The 17428-nt window shown below is 47.2% G+C and overlaps 1 protein-coding gene across 2 annotated transcripts; it reads left to right on the forward strand.

Annotated features, from left to right (window-relative positions):
- The first annotated feature begins 936 nt into the window (after positions 1-936).
- On the forward strand, positions 937-17253 carry zgc:158376 (uncharacterized protein LOC100101643 homolog). Of its 2 annotated transcripts, XM_047571212.1 has the most exons (11): positions 939-1572; positions 3170-3370; positions 5572-5715; positions 6284-6370; positions 6482-6667; positions 6829-6861; positions 7669-8972; positions 9071-9234; positions 9818-9979; positions 12241-12462; positions 12550-17253. In XM_047571212.1, the coding sequence occupies exons 2-11, from the start codon at positions 3185-3187 to the stop codon at positions 12885-12887; spliced, it is 2826 nt and encodes a 941-aa protein (XP_047427168.1). In that variant the 5' UTR covers positions 939-1572; positions 3170-3184; the 3' UTR covers positions 12888-17253. The 2 variants fall into 2 exon arrangements, with proteins under 2 accessions (XP_047427169.1, XP_047427168.1); XM_047571213.1 differs by lacking the exon at positions 6829-6861 and having other exon boundaries at positions 937-1572.
- Positions 17254-17428: the final 175 nt, after the last annotated feature.

A 17428-nucleotide genomic window follows, 5' to 3' on the forward strand; every position in this document is an offset into this window, starting at 1 on the left:
CAGATTATCTATCTATCTATCTATCTATCTATCTATCTATCTATCTATCTATCTATCTATCTATCATCATGCAGTAATAATCCTCTTTATTGGTCGTTCACACATTTGACACTTTTATTTATTAATGGAATCATTTTCTCCTGCATGGCAACATTTTGTGCTCTGCTTTTGATGAGATTTGTAATTCTAATTCTAATCCAAGAAACACTGTCTCTATGTTTTTTTCCGCGGTTTGGAGAATTTACTGTCACAGAAAAATAAGAAGTAGTCAAACAGGCACAACAAAATCTGACCTTGTATAATGAAGTTTGTGGGAAACTATGAGTGCATTCATTAGCATTTAATAAACATCTTTCTGTCTTGAGGCTCTCTGTTACTCTTTTGAAATTTGAAGTCAAAATTACTTCTATTTTTTATATATATATATATATATTTATTAGTGTATTGGTGACATACAATTTGCTCTTGACGATTGCTGATTATTTACTTTCTATTTGATGATTTAGAGTCTTATTGTTGTTTCTTTAAAAAAATGACTGTTTTAAAAAATAAATTTTGTGTAAATGCTGAACTTATTTTGTGTTATACTATAACTTAACATCCATTGTTAATTTTTATATTTATTATTATTATTATTGTAAAAAAAAAAAATACAACACCCAGAATGCCTTTCTGCTTCCTGCGTCTCCTGACGAAAGCACGCAGAGGCGGGGCGTGCATATTTTCGCCGCCCATATTTTATTTACCACATTTATTTATTTATTTATCTATTTTATTTATTTATTTATTTTTCCTGTCTGAAGCAGAGCGCAATCTCTGCGGTCACCTGTGTGATGTAATCAATGCGGGGGTTAAACGTGTCACCGACGTCCAGCTGGTTCAAGATACTGAACCGAATCACGCACAAACACCGCAGCCATACAATAGACACACACACACACGGAGAGAGAACAATAGCTGTGTTCCCAATATGTGTGATTCATGTTAATGCGGCGATCAGCGGGGGCCTACTTCCTGCGGAGGGTTATAGCCGAGTGTCGTTTTAAAACGCTGCGCTTCAGTGAAAATGAGCCGTTTTGTGTGTTTTGAAGCCCCCCGGGAAGAAGCGCAGGGGAACACGTTGTAACGTGCTGAGGTGGGGGGGGGAGAGGGGGGAGAGAGAGGTAGTCTCACAGTGGAGAGAGAGAGAGCGAGGGAGAGAGAGAGAGAGCGAGAGAGAGGAGTGAATGGGCTCAGTCAGCAGCACTGCGCCCTTCACTTTATCGATATCGACCAGTTTGGTTACCGAGACTTTTTAGACCCACCGCGGCGGGTCAGGTAGGCTGGCCCCGGGGGGAGATAGCCGCCGCGGCACCGGGAGCAAAAACGATGGGACGCCACCGCATGTGAAGCAGCAGCGGCAGCAGCAGCAGCAGCCCGGAGCTAAGCGGAGCAGCAGCAGCAGCAGCCTGGCGGAGAAAGAAACAAGGAAGCGGACGGCTAGCAGCGCCGGACATAGGCTAACGTTGGCTAAGTGTGGGCTAGTATTCATTCTAATGAGCGACCGAGGAGCATGCGACCTCACACTAAGAGGTGAGGAGAGCTTTCAGGAAGACGCACGACTGTTGTTCACCTCCACCTGCACCACGGGCTGCTCTTTGCGGAGCACGGAGATAATGAAAGAGGAAGCTTACTGCAGGAGGGGGGACGGGCTGCTAGCCTGCTAGCATGTTAGCACGGCTACCTTTACACGTCGGGGGGATGGGTGACGAGGGTTAGAGGGTGTCACTTCACTTGTGTGTTTCTTTAATTAAACGGACGGGCCGTGTGTTACCGGTGCAGGTGTCTGCGGGCTTTGCTGCCCCTGACTCCCTGAGACTTTCTGAGAGCCGCTGCTAGCTGTTAGCCGCTAGCTGCTAATCTGCAAGTGGTGCCAGATGCGCATCTTCATTATCCCTGGCAGCTAACCTGTGTTAGCCCTGGCTGTGCCATGGCTGCAGCTAACCTTTATTTTTTTTTTATTTTTTATCATGCCTGCTATTCCCTCGACCAGTCTGTTAATGGTTTACCCAGCAAGGAACTGGCCGGGCGCATTTATCAGAGCTTCAGTTTGTTTCTCGAGCTGCAGGTTCTCAATTCCTCTGTCACACCTGACAAAGAAAGGCAGCAAACAAGCAGCCCAAGATATCACTTAGTTTCACGCCGACCGAGTCGATTATCTAAACAGTAATCGACTGCTGGTCAACTAATTGCTGCAGCTCTGAACTCGCACAACTTTTACTGCAGCCAGTGTGAGCTTATTAGTAACTGATTACACAATCTAGACTGCTTCCTGACACCAGCGCGCACTCACCAGCAGAGTTATTAAGCAACACTGAAATACACAAAACATCTGAACCTGCTGGAGCAATTAATCAGCAGAAAACACCTTGACGGTGCAAGACAGTCTCGCTGTGGACACCATCTTGTCATACTTTGTTGCCTGGACACTTTTTTTTTGGCATCTTGTGGAAAAACAACAACAAAGAGATTGAGTGTATTGTGATAATGAGCTGAGAAGCTACAAGTTTTACAGATTGTTTCTCAGTTTGGTCATTATCAAGTAATGCTTTTTAGGCTGAACACATCAGGTTTAGTGTTTATCAACCTGTCGAACTTTCAGCATCTGGTACGGGGCATATCTCGGTTGTTTCTTTTATTTTTGTTTCGCTTCCGTGACTTTTGGTCGAAGAAACCGAGACCTTTGAGGCGCCTGATTGTTCTCACTGATATGCGTCACGTCAGGAGAAAGTCTTCGCTTGTTTGCGTTTAGGTAACTTTTCAGCTGACGATCAGATTGATTCATTGAGTTTCTTGTCTTGATGGTACAGAAAGTGAAAGGAGTCCTCGTCAAAGTGAAATGCGCTCGTCATGTTTTCGGTTCACGTGAAGTAGCAACCCGCTTTTGGACCCTAGGTCCAAGAAAACAAGACGGTTAAAGATTATTTTTCGATCCTGTGAAGTTTGCCAGTAAAGGAAGAATGGTAATTAGGAACGTTTGTTGCAGCCGTGGTGTGTTATATTTAAAAAGTAACAAGAACTTCAGGACTGTTCAGAAAATCGAGCAGCCTGATGCGTCGAAATGAATCGGAAACCTGATGGACGATAACACTGACCTGTCTCTACTCTCTTCCTCTGTGTGTTTGTCCAGCTGACTTGTTCGGGGATGTCGGGCAGTAAGGCGCTGGGTGGGGGGGCTGGCGGGGGGGCGAGGCGCAGGCGGACGCGGTGCCGGCGCTGCCAGGCCTGCATGAGGACGGAGTGCGGAGAGTGTCACTTCTGCAAGGACATGAAGAAGTTCGGAGGACCCGGCCGGATGAAGCAGTCCTGCCTCCTGAGGCAGTGTACAGCGGTGAGACTCACACACAGACACACAAACACACACACACGATGACTGGCAGGTATCTTCCCTCTGAGGGATGGACAGGTCACGTCTCTGCAGCTGGACGGCTGAATCAGCTGATGTAACGGAGAAACAGGAGCCTTAAAGGACAAAGACTAATTGTTCTCACTACTGTTGTCACCTAACAGAGCTGACGCGTCACTGTAATAAGGTGTTAATCAACAAAACATTCATTACAGTATTACAACCTGTTTGTACATTAATCTGACCCACAATATTCAACGTCAACGTCGCCGAACCAGAGATTTGCTACCACAACTTTAAAAATAAATTCCTCTTTCAGCATAAACTCTGTGCGCACACAAGTGGCTGCATAGCTGCATAAACGAGCTAACAATGCCCCGAGAGCTGTGTGTGTGCAGTGTTGCTCCAGCAGATGATAACGCCGCCACCCAGGATGTGAACATTGTGAGGACACGTCGTTAATACAAAGTTCTCGGCTTCAGTTCTGTGTCCAGATCTGAATCTCTGACTTGTTATTTCCTCCCGTAAATGCATTTTTTTGGCTTCTGATCGTCGGTCAAACACCAGCTACGTCCAAACACCGCTCTCCGTGTTTGTTGTTGCCCGGCGAGTCCAGAAGCTGCAACATCTGCCTTCGCTGCCTGCACTAAAAACAGGGGCTGACATGTTTTCAGTTTTATCAGACACGCCCATCTGTCTTTATCTGCCTCTCCATGAAGTGTTGCTGATCTCTGTGGTCTGTTTACTTGTGCACTCAACGAGGACTCTGGTTGAGTTTGTGTGTCCACTTCCTCAGCAGTGTGTGCTGTGTGTGTGTGTGTGTCGGTGCTGACGTGACCCAGTTCAGGTTAAAGCTGAGACCTCAGGACTGTTCATTGATCAGCCACAACGCGCTGCTGGCTCCACTTCCTGATGCCCGAAACGACACTTTAAAAAACACACACATGTTGACATAATCCCCCATTGCTCCGACGGCGTGTCGCACGCACTTGCACTTCTGTCTTCACGAGGACCTTCGCTGACATAATTCACCGGACTCTGTGGAAGTGAGGATCAGAGGGAGAGTCCGAGCAAAGACAGACGTGTGTTTAGGTACACACTCCGTCTCAGTTCAATGTCTTCTTCAAACAGCGAAGGTGTGATTTATTCTTTTTTTTTTCTGCGTCGATTCTTCAAATAGCATCAGCAGAGATGGAGCCCAGCAGGCGACGATGCTGGGTTTCCGTGGCAACCGGAGATGGTTGCTGGCGCTGTGAGTGAGAGAGAGTTGGCTTTGATCCATTGCTGTGGTTTCACAGAGATGCTTTAACACACACAGACACAGAGCCAGGCGATCTGCTGCTGCTGTTCATATCATCCGTGTTGTCGGTTTATTTATCTGTCTGTGGTTTTGTTGGAAGAAAGAGGACGAGGATGGGTCAGTTTGGTTGAAAGGGGGGGAAAGGGTAAGGACGGAGGAATGTAAGGGTAGTAGGCAGAAGAGGGATGATGACAGGGATGCTCCTCTCTGTACTTCAGGAGGAGGAGGACAAGGAGGAGGATGCCCTCTGGTGGTTCTTCAGAGGACCAGTAGGAGCAGCTGCCTCCTGCTTTGTCTTTATTTATTTATTTTGATTTACATTTGCCGGTTTGATCACATGATGTGAAAACCAGGTTCGACACGCACGTGCTGTTGTTCTGCTCATAATGTCCTCATGTTTGCACTGCAGCTGTTGTTCACTGTAGAAGAACAACCATCCCATAATGTGCACCAGAGAGCATCAGTCATGATACACACGGAACGTAAATCAGCCTGGAAGGAGGTCCAGCGTGTGGAGACAGGCACCAGAACGTCTCGTCAAACTAGTCCTCGTTCCTCTCCGCCGCCGCGCTGACATGCTAAGCTAAAGCTTCAGATCCACACGGAGCCGGCGTCATTTTTAATTTCTCACAATTTCCCTCAAAGACTTTTCTCTGCGCTTCGGTTCCGTTCGGGAGGCCGGTTGTCGCGGTCCCCGTCGCCACGACGACTAGTTAAATTTCTGGTGAGGTGTAGAGAGCTCGACTTAAGACTGCGATTGTACCAAAGCGTTAAACCTCCTTAATGTCAGCGTTTATCCACAGCTGGACTGGTTCCTCTTTTTTTTTTCTTTTCCTTTTCTTCCTGTCCACTTATCCACCCATGTTTGTTCTCTCTCTCTCTGCAGCCGGTGTTGCCTCACACGGCGGTGTGCTTCGCATGCGGAGAGGCGGGGAAGGAGGACACGGTGGACTCGGAGGAGGAGAAGTTCAGCCTCTCTCTGATGGAGTGCACCATCTGCAACGAGATCATCCACCCCAGCTGCCTGAAGGTCGGTCACCTGGTGGGACCCGCTTCGTCACTTCCGTATAAACGCACACGTATGAACGAGGAGGAGGAGGGGGGGGGCGACTGCAGCGTGTAACAGCTTCTTCTCTCAGGCGCACAATCACACATTTCAGTTTTACTTCCACAAGTTTTGTGTAAATGAAACTTTAATGACGGAGAAAGAGAAAGTGGGCCACTGCAGCAGCAGAGAGAAGAACACACTGAGGTAACAGATAATTATAGAGCCGGAGCTGTTGGAGTCAACGTTAAGGTAACGTTTAAAGAGACTAACGCAGTTGAGACCTTCACTCGGCCGATGTGTGCAGCCTCAACGTGGAGCCTGGAACTGGGGAGACGTGTGTTGTGTTTTTTTTTTTTTCTTCTTCCTCAAATGTACGCTCAGCACAAATATCACAGACTGAGAGAAGAACTCGGAGGAGGACGTGCTGTCATCGATGACTCTGCTTCACATCGCTCCCACAGCTGGAGGACTTCTCACACACCCGATCAGTGTTTAATAAACTTTCTGCGGAGCGGTTGTGACAGGTTGTGCTCATGTGTTTTCTCCTCAGATGGGCAAAGCTGAAGGAATCATCAACGACGAGATCCCAAACTGCTGGGAGTGTCCCAAGTGCCACAAGGAGGGCAAAACCAGTAAGGTGAGTGAAGACACGGACCAACTTTTAACCCTGCCCCGGGGTCTTCAGGCTTCACGTGTCTCGTTATGAATCAGAAACGCGTGTCCACGCTTGAACCGTGTTTCTGTCCAGGACCAGGCGGACGGCTCGGGGAAGCGCAGGCTGGACAACGGGGAGGTGGGCCGCTGGAAGCTCACCGACGACCCTCCTCCAAAGAAGAAAGCCCCCCCGTCCCTGGACGACGGGGGGAGGGCAGAGGGGACGCACAAGAGGAAGAAGGAGAAGGAGCTGCCTCCGGACAGTGGCCCGAAAAAGAAGGTGAACTCCGCCTGCCGCCGCATTAAAACAGGAAGCGGTTGATTAAGATGTGGATGGGTTAGGTTTATTCTGCAGCGTGGGCTGTCAGATGTTTGTGATTTGAGATTGAAGTGTTAGATGAGACGCGTCTGAGCTCTGACTGTCTCCTGTTTGTCCCTCAGATGAAAGGCGGCCATGAAAAGCGCCTCAAAAAGGTACGAAGTTTCTGATCATTGAAGCCTCTCTGGTGTTGTTAGTTTGACAACTCCTGCAGTCTGTCCAGATGTGACTGATGTGGCCTCTGTCAGATCTGATCGTCTTCACTGAGCTCTGTAGATAAAGGAGGGAAAAGATAAGTTAGTATAAAATAAACTTAACTAGGAAACAAAACCAAGCACCAATTATATATGTGACTTTCAGCTAATTCACAACCCACCTTTATTTCTACGGCAGCAGATTTAACTTTTATTTCTTAAATTAACTTTTATTTCAGTTAATTGTTGGAGTTTTTAATATTACTGTGATTTGAGCGCTGAGTTCAGGTTCAGCTCGTGATTTCCGCCGTCTCAGGTTCTTTCTGTCCTTCACCTGAACTCCGGATCAGTTGATCAGCAGAATAACACGGCAGCGTTTCCATGGTGATGCTCTCAGTGCAGATTCACGGGGGGTGTCAAACTCATTTTAGCTCAATTACTGACAACTCCACGTTTTTTCCATAGAAGTAAATTAGGTGAATATTAAATTAACTTTCTGTTACATTTGTTTTTAATTTCTGCAGTTTTGACGCACGGACCTCATGTTTGACACATGCGTTCTGTGCCTCCAGAAACCAGTTATTATTTATAGGTTATTAATAATTCTTCCAACTGAAAGGTGAACGATTGTGTAGATGGAGCCGCTTCTTCCCGATGACTTTTCTTCCTGTTGATGAAGACGTCGCAGAAAGCGGCGGCCATTTTTATTTTCTTAATTCTTCTTTTTATTCCAGCTTAAATCACCTTTACGTCTTTTCTCTTCATCAGAAACCCAAACAGGAAGCGGCGGAGTCGAACGGCCCCACCTCCTCCTCCTCCGGAGCGGGAGGCCTGCAGGGCTCCTCCACCTCCTCCTCCTCCTCTCAGCCTGGAGGAGGCGGGGGAGGCGGAGGAGGCGCGGGCGGGACGTCGAGTGCGGACCAGCGCTCCCATCACAGAGAGAAGCTGGAGCGCTTTAAGAGGATGTGTCTTTTGGAGCGACGCGCCTCCTCCTCGTCCTCCTCCTCCTCCAGCTCGGAGTCGGACTCCGAGTCCGACTCGGACGACTCCCTGAGGGGGGAGCAGGGGGGAGGGTCCTCGCCCTCGTCTTCCTCCCCGGCCCCGCCGCCTCCCGTCGTCTACGGCAACAGCAGCGGGAGCCGGGCGGAGAGGGAGAGGAGTCGAAACGAGCGGGAGAGGGAGCGGGAGCGAGAGAGGGAGCGGGAGAGGGAGCGGCGCCTGGCCGAGCTCGGCTTCAGCGCCAGCGAGGAGTCGGAGGGGGAGACGGGGAGGGCGGAGGAGGACGAGCGGGAGGAGGAGCAGACAGGAGGAGGAGGAGGGGGGGACAAGGCCCGGCGGAGAGGGGGAGGAGAGGTGGGGCTGCCTCCTCGAGGACGTAAAGGAGTCCTGCTGGACGGAGAGGAGGAGGACACGCCCACCTCTGACAGGACCAGGAAAAACTCCACCTCCCTCCCCCCGCCCTCACCCCTCTCCTCCAATCAGATGCCGCCGTCCTCGCAACACGACGGCTTCACGGGGAAGCAGCGCAGCAACGGACAGGAGACGCGCAACGGACGGACACGAGGGGGGACGGGAGGCGGGGGGCGGGAGGGAGGCGAGAAGGAGAATGCCAGCGGCGTGTTGACCAATCATAGACACAGCGGGGGAGGGGGCGGGGCCAAAGGCAGCGGGAGCCGCAGCAGCAAGGTCCGTAGCAACAGCAAGAACCAGGCGTCCCGGAACAGCGTCTCCTCCTCGTCCTCCATCCCCACCTCGAACGGGGGAGGAGGGGGAGGCAGCGGCCTCATGATGTCAGCGATGGCGGCGTCTCCCTGCACGCAGCCGTCCCGCTTCGTCTCGCGCTCGCAGATGATGAAGCGCAGCCCGCCGGCCGTGCCCTCGCCCCCCAGGCCCATTCAGATGGAGAGGCACCTGGTGCGGCCCCCACCCGCCTGCCCCGAACCCAGCTGCCTGCCTCTGGACAGCGGCTCCGCTCACATCATGACGCGAGACGTGTGGCTGCGGGTCTTCACCTACCTGAGCCACCGGGAGCTGTGCGTGTGCATGAGGGTGTGTCGCACCTGGAGCCGCTGGTCAGTCCAACATCTGCGAAGCTGTGACCTGTGAACGTGCTGTGAAACAAACCGTCTGAGCTCGTCTCTTCTCTTCTCGTCTCTTCTCTTCTCTTCAGGTGCTGCGACAAACGGCTGTGGACTCAGATCGACCTGAGCCGCCAGCGCTCCATCACCCCCCCAATGCTGAGTGGTATCATCCGCAGACAGCCCGTCTCCCTCAACCTGGGTTATACCAACATCTCCAAGAAACAGCTCATGTGGCTCATCAACCGCTTACAAGGTGACGCACGCTTTAGAGACACGTCAACACCCTCAACAATCAGACCCTGATGTTTAAGTACAAACCGTTAACTTCAGAACATCTTTAATTTTTAACGTTTAATGGGACTATTCATCTACAACAGGGGCGTCAAACTCATTTTAGCTCAGGGGCCACATACAGCCCGATTTGACCTCAAGGGGGCGGAGCCTGTTACCCAATAGCTTATTACCTGGGAAATAAAGACAACTCCAAATGTTTCCCTTTGCTTTAGTGCTAAAAAAGTACAGCTACATGTAATGAACAATTGTGAAATTTCTTACTTTGTCAAAAATTTGCAGCTAATTTCTTCAGTGTAATTTTTGCAAATTCATCCCACGGGCCAGTTTTGGCCCCCGGGCCTTATGTTTGACACCCCTGATATACAAGCTGTCCCGTTTATTTCCAAACTGATGACAACTGTGTTAAGTTTGTTTGTCCTCATGAGGTTGAACAGAGTGATTTTTTTATTTATTTATTTTTTTTATTTGTTGTTTTTATTTTGTATTGGGGGGGGGGACTCCAACTGCCCCTCAACTGTCTCACCTTTTCTCGTCCCGTCCAGGTCTGTTGGAGCTGAATGTGTCCGGCTGCCCGTGGTCGGCCGTCTCCGCTCTGTGTCAGGCCGTCTGTCCCTGTCTGAAGCTGCTGGACTTAAGCAGAGTGGAGGACCTGAAAGACTCTCACCTGAGGGAGCTTCTAGCCCCCCCACCTGACACCAGGACAGGTGAGAGACCCCGCCCCCTCTTTCAATCCCCTGACACTCATTAAGACCCCATTAACACCCGTCCTGGGGGACTTCACAAGTCCTCAACGCATTTGACAGCTCAAGTCTCTGACCACATTTTGAGGTTGTCTGGGACGCTTTTAATCACATTCCTCTGGTTAATGCATTAAAGACCTCCTACTCAACAGGGCTGCTCCTCCATCAGCTGAGTTTTTCCTCATTCATTCAAAAAAAAACAAAAAAAAAACACAACTATTATAATTAATCACCTGAAAAGGAAAAAGCAAAATAAGTGATATCTGTTAATTAATTAAATCATTTTCATACATTCTGTTTTTGTAGCTGTAACTAAATAATAAATAAATCTAAACAAGAATTAACAGAAGTAATGAGTAGTCTATTTGATACTGTCATTAAATAACGTATCATCATGTAGTTAATTACTCATGCGGTCATCTTGATATTGCGCGTATTTCCGGCGTCTTTATTTACTACCGAAGATTACGACGCGTATGGAAACTTCCGGGGTTGAATTCACGGTTTTGTGTAATCAACAGCAATTTTATTGAGTTTTTAAACAAGAGATAAGAGGTTGCGTAAGTAAACAAATCACTGGATCCTCACTACCGCTCCTTTGCTGAGACTTAGCGGCAGCTGCACTTGTCAACCGGACACATGTCGGTGTTTAATGCCGTGTGTCGTCGACAAATGCTTCAGCTTTTTGGTGATGGTGCCACCCTTGCTTGAAACTACAGTGCTGCGTTGTTACAGTCCCTTCTGGAGAAGTGAAGCCACATTTTGCCACATTGTCACACGGTGCATGTACATGCATGTGGGGGAAAAAAAACTAATTATTGCCTTAATCTGACTTTAACTGGACAACTTAAGCGCATGTAAACACTTTCTCCTTATCCGACTAAGACACCCAGATAATCCGATTGGAAAATGATTTCCCCGACATGTATAAGTTGTGCGTATGCTCCACAACCGCGCTGGAGTATGACATCCAAGAAAGCCGGTCGCAGAAGAAGAAGATAAACGGAGTGGGTAGAAGAACCACCTGAGGGATAGTGCTAGCTATAACGTATGAGATTAAAAAAGCTGAACTATTATCCATCTGGTTGTTGTTCGAACGACTCCAGTTTATTATATGACGTAACAGGTCGACCGGAAAGGGGTCCATATTAACCCGCTGAAAAGACAGGTATCGCCACCTAGTGTGGAGGAGGAGGAGGGCATGTTCCCATCAGTCAGTACGTTTACATGCACGTGGAAAAAAAACAATTATTGCCTTAATCGGACTAAAACAGGACAACTTCAGTGCATGTTAATACGTTCTCAGTTCTCATTATCTGATTGAGACACCCAGATAATGCGATTGGACTTCAGTTTTCTCCGCCATGTATTCGGCTTGATCGCAGTATTGATCGGATAATGTGTGTGTGTGCATGCTCCACAACCGCTGCACTGCCGTGTGACCCCGGGAACAAAAACATCCAAGAAAGCCAGTATTAGAAGAAGAAGAAGATAAACACAGCCGCTAGAAGAACCGTCTGAGTGATAGCGCGGATCTTACCTGCACCATAAGTAGCGCGAACATTACATACGAGATTTTAAAATGTACTATTATCCGTCTGGTTGTTGTTTGAGATGCCGGTCTGCCGCATGAACGACTGTTGTTTATTATATCGCATAATAGGTCAACCCGGAAATCGGGTCGTATTAACGTGGTATTAACCCGCTGAAAAGACACGTATCGCCACCTAGTGTGGAGGAGGAGGAGGACAGTTATTTTCTTGCGCTGCATGTAAACTGGGACAATGACTGTTGTGAGAAAGTTGAATTTTGAACATAGCTCGGTTAAGCTCTGCATGTAAACACACTGAGTTATTCCATTTTCTCTGTGGCATGTGAACTGGGACAGGGACCGCATTAAGAAAGTTTTGTCAGTTGGAACCGGTTCTCGATGCCCATCCCTAATCAGGGTGGAGATCAGTACATTATAAATTGTCATAGTCATAACGTACACACAAACACACACAATGGAGGGTGCCGTTCTCTGTTTTGGTGCAGCGGTAGAGATCCAATATAATATTCTATCGCACCCCAAATGATGCTGGAGCTAATTTGCATACGGAGCATGAATCTGTAGACGGTTTTTAATGCCAGGTGTGAACGCACGTAACCTAAAGCTGAATTCAACGCGAGCTTAGACGCTGCTTGTGAAGTTTCACCGGCTGATTCTCTGATTCGTCCGTCAGCCCACGGTGAGAGCAGAGTGGGCCGTTTCCAGAACGTGACCGAGCTGCGTTTGGCCGGTTTGGACCTGACGGACGCGTCCTCTCGGCTGTTGGTACGTTACGTCCCTCACCTGAGCAGGTTAGACCTGAGCCAGTGCGGAAACGTCACAGACCAGACGGTGCACACCCTCACCTCCCCCATCTCCCCCCTGAGAGAGACCCTCACCTACATCAACCTGGCAGGTAAGCGAACACACCTGAGTTGACTAACCGGTGCCCTACCGCTCCCCCTGTGCTCCTGCTCTACGTCTCCGTGTTTGTGTCCCTCAGGCTGCGTGAAGGTGACGGAGCAGAGCATCCCACTCCTGCGCCGCTGCTCCTCCCTGCAGACGGTCGACCTGCGCTCCTGCTCCCTCCTCTCCTCCGAGAACGGACAGCTGCTCTCCTTCCCCTCCCACAGCTCCTCCTCTTCCTCCTCCACAACCACCACCACCCTCTCCTCCTCCTCCTCCTCCTCGTCATCCGCAAGCACCACCACCACTGTCGCTGCTTCGTCCTCGTCCTCCTCCTCCTCCTCCTCCACGTCCACCACCACCACATCCTCCTCCTCCTCCTCTTCCTCCTCCTCCTGTCCTCCCGAAGACAGAACGCTGCTAAAGAACAGCTAAAGTCCTCCTGCAGGGCCGTGTGACGCTTCAGCCATCGGTCTAGACGGCCGACGTGCCCCGCCTCCCTCCTCGTTACACTACAGACAGGTGAGGAAGAGGAGGAGGAGGAGGAGCTGTGCAACGTTTCTCCTCCCGCTGCAAAAAGTTATGTTTTGTTGGCGAGCAGAGCGACCTCTGAGGTTGAGGAGGAGGAGGAGGAGGAGGAGGAGGAGGAGGAGGGTATTTTGGGAAAAAGTTGTCTGTAATAGTTAAAAATAGAAACCCTGAGCATGTACATATTTGTTCTCTGTACAATTTTGGGTGTGTGTATATATCTGTAGTTTACTGTAAATGACCTTTAACCCGCCCAGACACACTCCTGTCCTTATATCCCCCCCCCCCTCTCTACGACCAATCATCAGGCCAGTCGTCACCTCGTCAGTAGCTGCAGAACAGGGAAGTACAGAAAGTCATGATGTCCAGATGTAGTGGTGATATAACCCCACCGCGCACTCGTATTTAAACTTTAAAATGACAACAGTCTGACATTCGTCCGAGCTGTAGAGAGCTGCAGTCCGGCTAACACTTTCCCTCTGCTTCCAGTCTTTGTGCTAAGCTAAGCTAAACACGGCTGCATCCATCCATCCTCTCTCGGAGCTTCTTTTTAAAATCGCTTCTTTTCTCTATGAAGTCTGGTTCAGTTGTGTTGTTTCCTGTGCCACCGTTGGGTGTGTCGTTTCATGCCATTTTTCAGTTCGTCAGGCGTCAACGGGAACGTCCTCGTCCAACAAGCCGTCCAAAAACTGAGAGGCGACAAACCGCTCACGTGAAAGCAGCTCGAAGAAAATTTGGTATTCGATCATTCTGTTGATCCACTGATGGGTGAACAAAACTGATAAGTGTCAGATATTAAGACACGTTGAAACAGGCAGCCGATTTCTTCTTCTGCTGCTGCTGTTTAAAAAAAAGAAAAAAAAAAATCAATCAGAGCCACTTCACATCATAATGAATGTACCTGAACTCCGAGCGGCTGCAGTACCAGTGTGTGTATGAGTGACAGGAATCAGTGTTAACGAGTTTGTGTAGCTTTTTGGTCGGCGTGACCCGGAGGAGAGTGCGACGCAAATCACCCGGTAGTGTTCTACCTCCGTCTTCAGCTGTAAACCTAAAGAACATTTTTGTCACGCGTTGCCAGGAGCTTCCGCGTTTGAACACGCCTCGGCAAAAAAGGGAACGGAATAAAATCGAAGGCGAAAACGACAGCGTTGACAAAAGGCCTCGTGACCAACACTTTAGTTTGGACGATGAGGATTTAAATCAAAAATCTGAAATCTGTGCCTCAACAGCTCCACCTGCTGTTTGGATGCGTAACGCGTCCAAACAGGGTTTGTTGAATTTGGGCCTCACCATGCTCTGGGTTTCATGCTAAGCTAGGCTAACTTACTCTAAACATCCATCTTCTGGTCTAAACCGTCAGACTGTTCCTCTTAAAGTGTTTATGTTTGGGTGGAGGTGACACTTGTGTTTCCTTGGCAGTGTTGCAGGTGAACTTTGGTCAGATGTGGTTTCAGTTCAGGTGTTTCCCTCCTCTGTGTGTGTGTGTGTGTGTGTGAGAGTGTGTGAGAGAGAGTGCGAGAGAGAGAGCATTTGTGTGTGTGATCGGACCGACAGCGCTGGGTGTGTTTGAAACTGAGCCTCCGTATCTTCAACGTGCGCCTCAATCATCCCTCTTTGACCCTGCGTCCTCCCACATGCGTCTGCCTGATCAGTCTCCTCCGATCAGACTCTTCTGATACGTCGTTTTTTTTTCTCTCAGGATTTTGTTTTTGTTTGTTTTTGTTCTTCTTGAATCCAGGTTTAATTTATTTTGTGCCACGGCAGCACTTCATCCTGTTCACGCTCCTTACGTTTTGATCTACTTTTGTTCCTGTCTGTGTTCACATTTCAGATTTCGCTTATTAAACTTAATCTACAAAAGCCCATTTCTGACCGGAAACTGAAAAATAATGTCTCTTGTGATACTCAATAGAAAGATAAATCAAGGCTTTAATTTGGATTTACCTTGAATTTTAATTCAGTTCATCCTCATTTGGATAAACTATTCCATCAACTATTATATAAAATAATCAAAATGTGTTTTCATCACAAACGATTTGATCATATCAGAATCATCTTGATTGCTATTTTCTAATCTTAACTTTTCTTAAAATCTCCATTTATAGTGTCAGCTTCCCGACTTGTTGTGTTGATCTTGTAAACTTTTTTTTTAAAAAAATCCTATATTGTTTTCTTTCCTAAAATATCGACTCTCTATCTTAAAATCTTGGTTTATCTCACAGCCCTGACAGCATCTCAAAATGTACTTTTATATATATATAAATATTTTGTCTAATCATCTTGAGTCATTTCAGAATCTTAATTAATTATCTTGATTTAGTTGCTCATATCTTTAGATGTATAATCTCACCTTTTTACAGCTGCGATTTTGAGGTATCCCAAAACCTCAGGATTGATTTATCAAATTTACCATAAATAAGATTAAAAAAATTCAGAGTCACCTCAAACCTTATCTTTATTTCATTCATCCAGTTTATTTTTATTTTTTGGCAGAAATGGGCTTCCGTAGTTTCTCAGGGCCTCAATTATGAAAAACTGACTTCAATCTTAATATTAAGTCGGGATCATTGTTAAAGCAAAGTTTCCTCGTGTCACTTTACAACAGGGAATCGCAGCGAGGTTGTTAAGACAAACAGATGTTTCATAAATGACGCCCAGATGTTTCTGACGTGGCTGAAGGAGCTTCATGTTGTGTCGTCAGTCACGCTTGGTTCTGTCCGTCTTGTGAGGTGGTGACACTGAGGAGTGCGGGGGAGGAGGGCGGGTCAAAAAAAACCCCATTACTTTATTTCATGCGTGTTTGTTTTAAAATGTTCACGACCACGACACATCAAACGGCAAAAACAAATCATACTGCAGTTATAGCTAAATAAAATGTCGACATCAGTCCAAGTCACCTTGATTGAGCTAGATTCATAGCTCCATGTTAGCTGTTGTCTGTGTCGGGTTCTGATGGAGCGGGAAAATCTTCACTGGCTAACTAAGATTAGCTTGACAGCATACCAAGGCTAAGCTCTTGTGGTTCTGATGGCGTTTTCTTTCTATAGTTTAAGATCTGTGTTGAGAATAGGATGCGTTGTTCACTCCTTACCAATCTGAGCTAACAAGCTAACAGCTAGCTAGTGTGAGTTCAGGTGTGCTAATCAGTCAGGAAAATTAGACCTGAGAACAAACCAGTAAAAGATAGTGTGTAGGAGCCGTTACCAGTTATGGTAGCATTAGCTCATGAGCTGCTCCTCTGTATTTGCTGTCTGCCATCGTGTTGGTTTATTAAAAAACTAATACTGGCTCTTTCCATGCTGGTTAGCTTTCTTCACATTAGCTTCAGTGTAGCATGTTAGCTTCATAGCTACGTGTTTTGTTTTTTTCGTTTTTTTCTTTTTCTTTTCTAAACCATAAAATGTCTTTGGTAACTTTTAAGCAATTTTAGCTAACAAGCTGGCAAACTCATCTGATTTGGGTTGAAATGAACTGAGTTTATTGCTAAATCAAGGGTGAAACTTAAAAGCAAATCTGATCATTGTTTACCAGGTGAAATACATCATAAATTCAGTTTTCTGTTTGCAATTTGCTGCTTTTTGTTTTTACGTTACTGTACAGTTTTAACGTTGAGGCAGTTTGTCCTCAACATGAGCAAACATCGCAGCCAATCAGCTGCTGGCTTCCTGCGAGCGCGGCGAGTCCGCGCGCTGTTGCCGGCCGTGAAATAAAAGTATTATTGGTTACATTTGAAATTGCCATGACGCCTTGTTGTGCCATAAATGCACCAGATCAACTATGGATGTGTGAGTGGGTAACTTTTTATATTTTATTTTTTTGTATTTGTTGTGATTTTGATGTTTTATTTTTATTGCTCTCTGAATGATGCTTCAAACTCCATCTAGCAAAAGTGAGGAGGTCAAATCTGATTGGGCGATAATCCCCTGACTCCTAAAAGCTCTTATCCAATCAGACGCTTGGACATATCTCACCTGCTTTCATATGGTTCTGTCTTTGTTGATGTTTTAAAGATGCACTGGATCATGATCTTCATCACCTTCATCCTCACCTTTTGCCAAATGTAGTTTTGTTGTGAAAGGGGCATTTTCTCCTGTTTTTCTTTGTGTTGGGTTTTTATACTTTGTCCATGACTCTTCCATTGTGTTGGTGAAAAAAAATGAGGAAGAAGTTGGAACAAACAGTAAAAAGAGACAAAAAGACCAACTCAAGGCAGCTATGTATGAGTGACTACTGTAAAATGACTAATAAAGAAGCAATGGGTTTGTTTTTACTGACCGTCTCTTCATTTGAACCACCATGTTGTGTGTTTGATCTGATATGTTCTTATAAAAGCCACAGGTTTCAACCACTGATCCAAATCTCTGACACTAGTTCTCACAAACTATCTTTCAGCCCTTTGATACATTACACGTGTCCATCAGTTCATTAGCTCATATGAAACTTGT

This window comes from Mugil cephalus, chromosome 20 (genome assembly GCF_022458985.1).
Source record: "Mugil cephalus isolate CIBA_MC_2020 chromosome 20, CIBA_Mcephalus_1.1, whole genome shotgun sequence".
Taxonomy (NCBI): domain Eukaryota; kingdom Metazoa; phylum Chordata; class Actinopteri; order Mugiliformes; family Mugilidae; genus Mugil; species Mugil cephalus.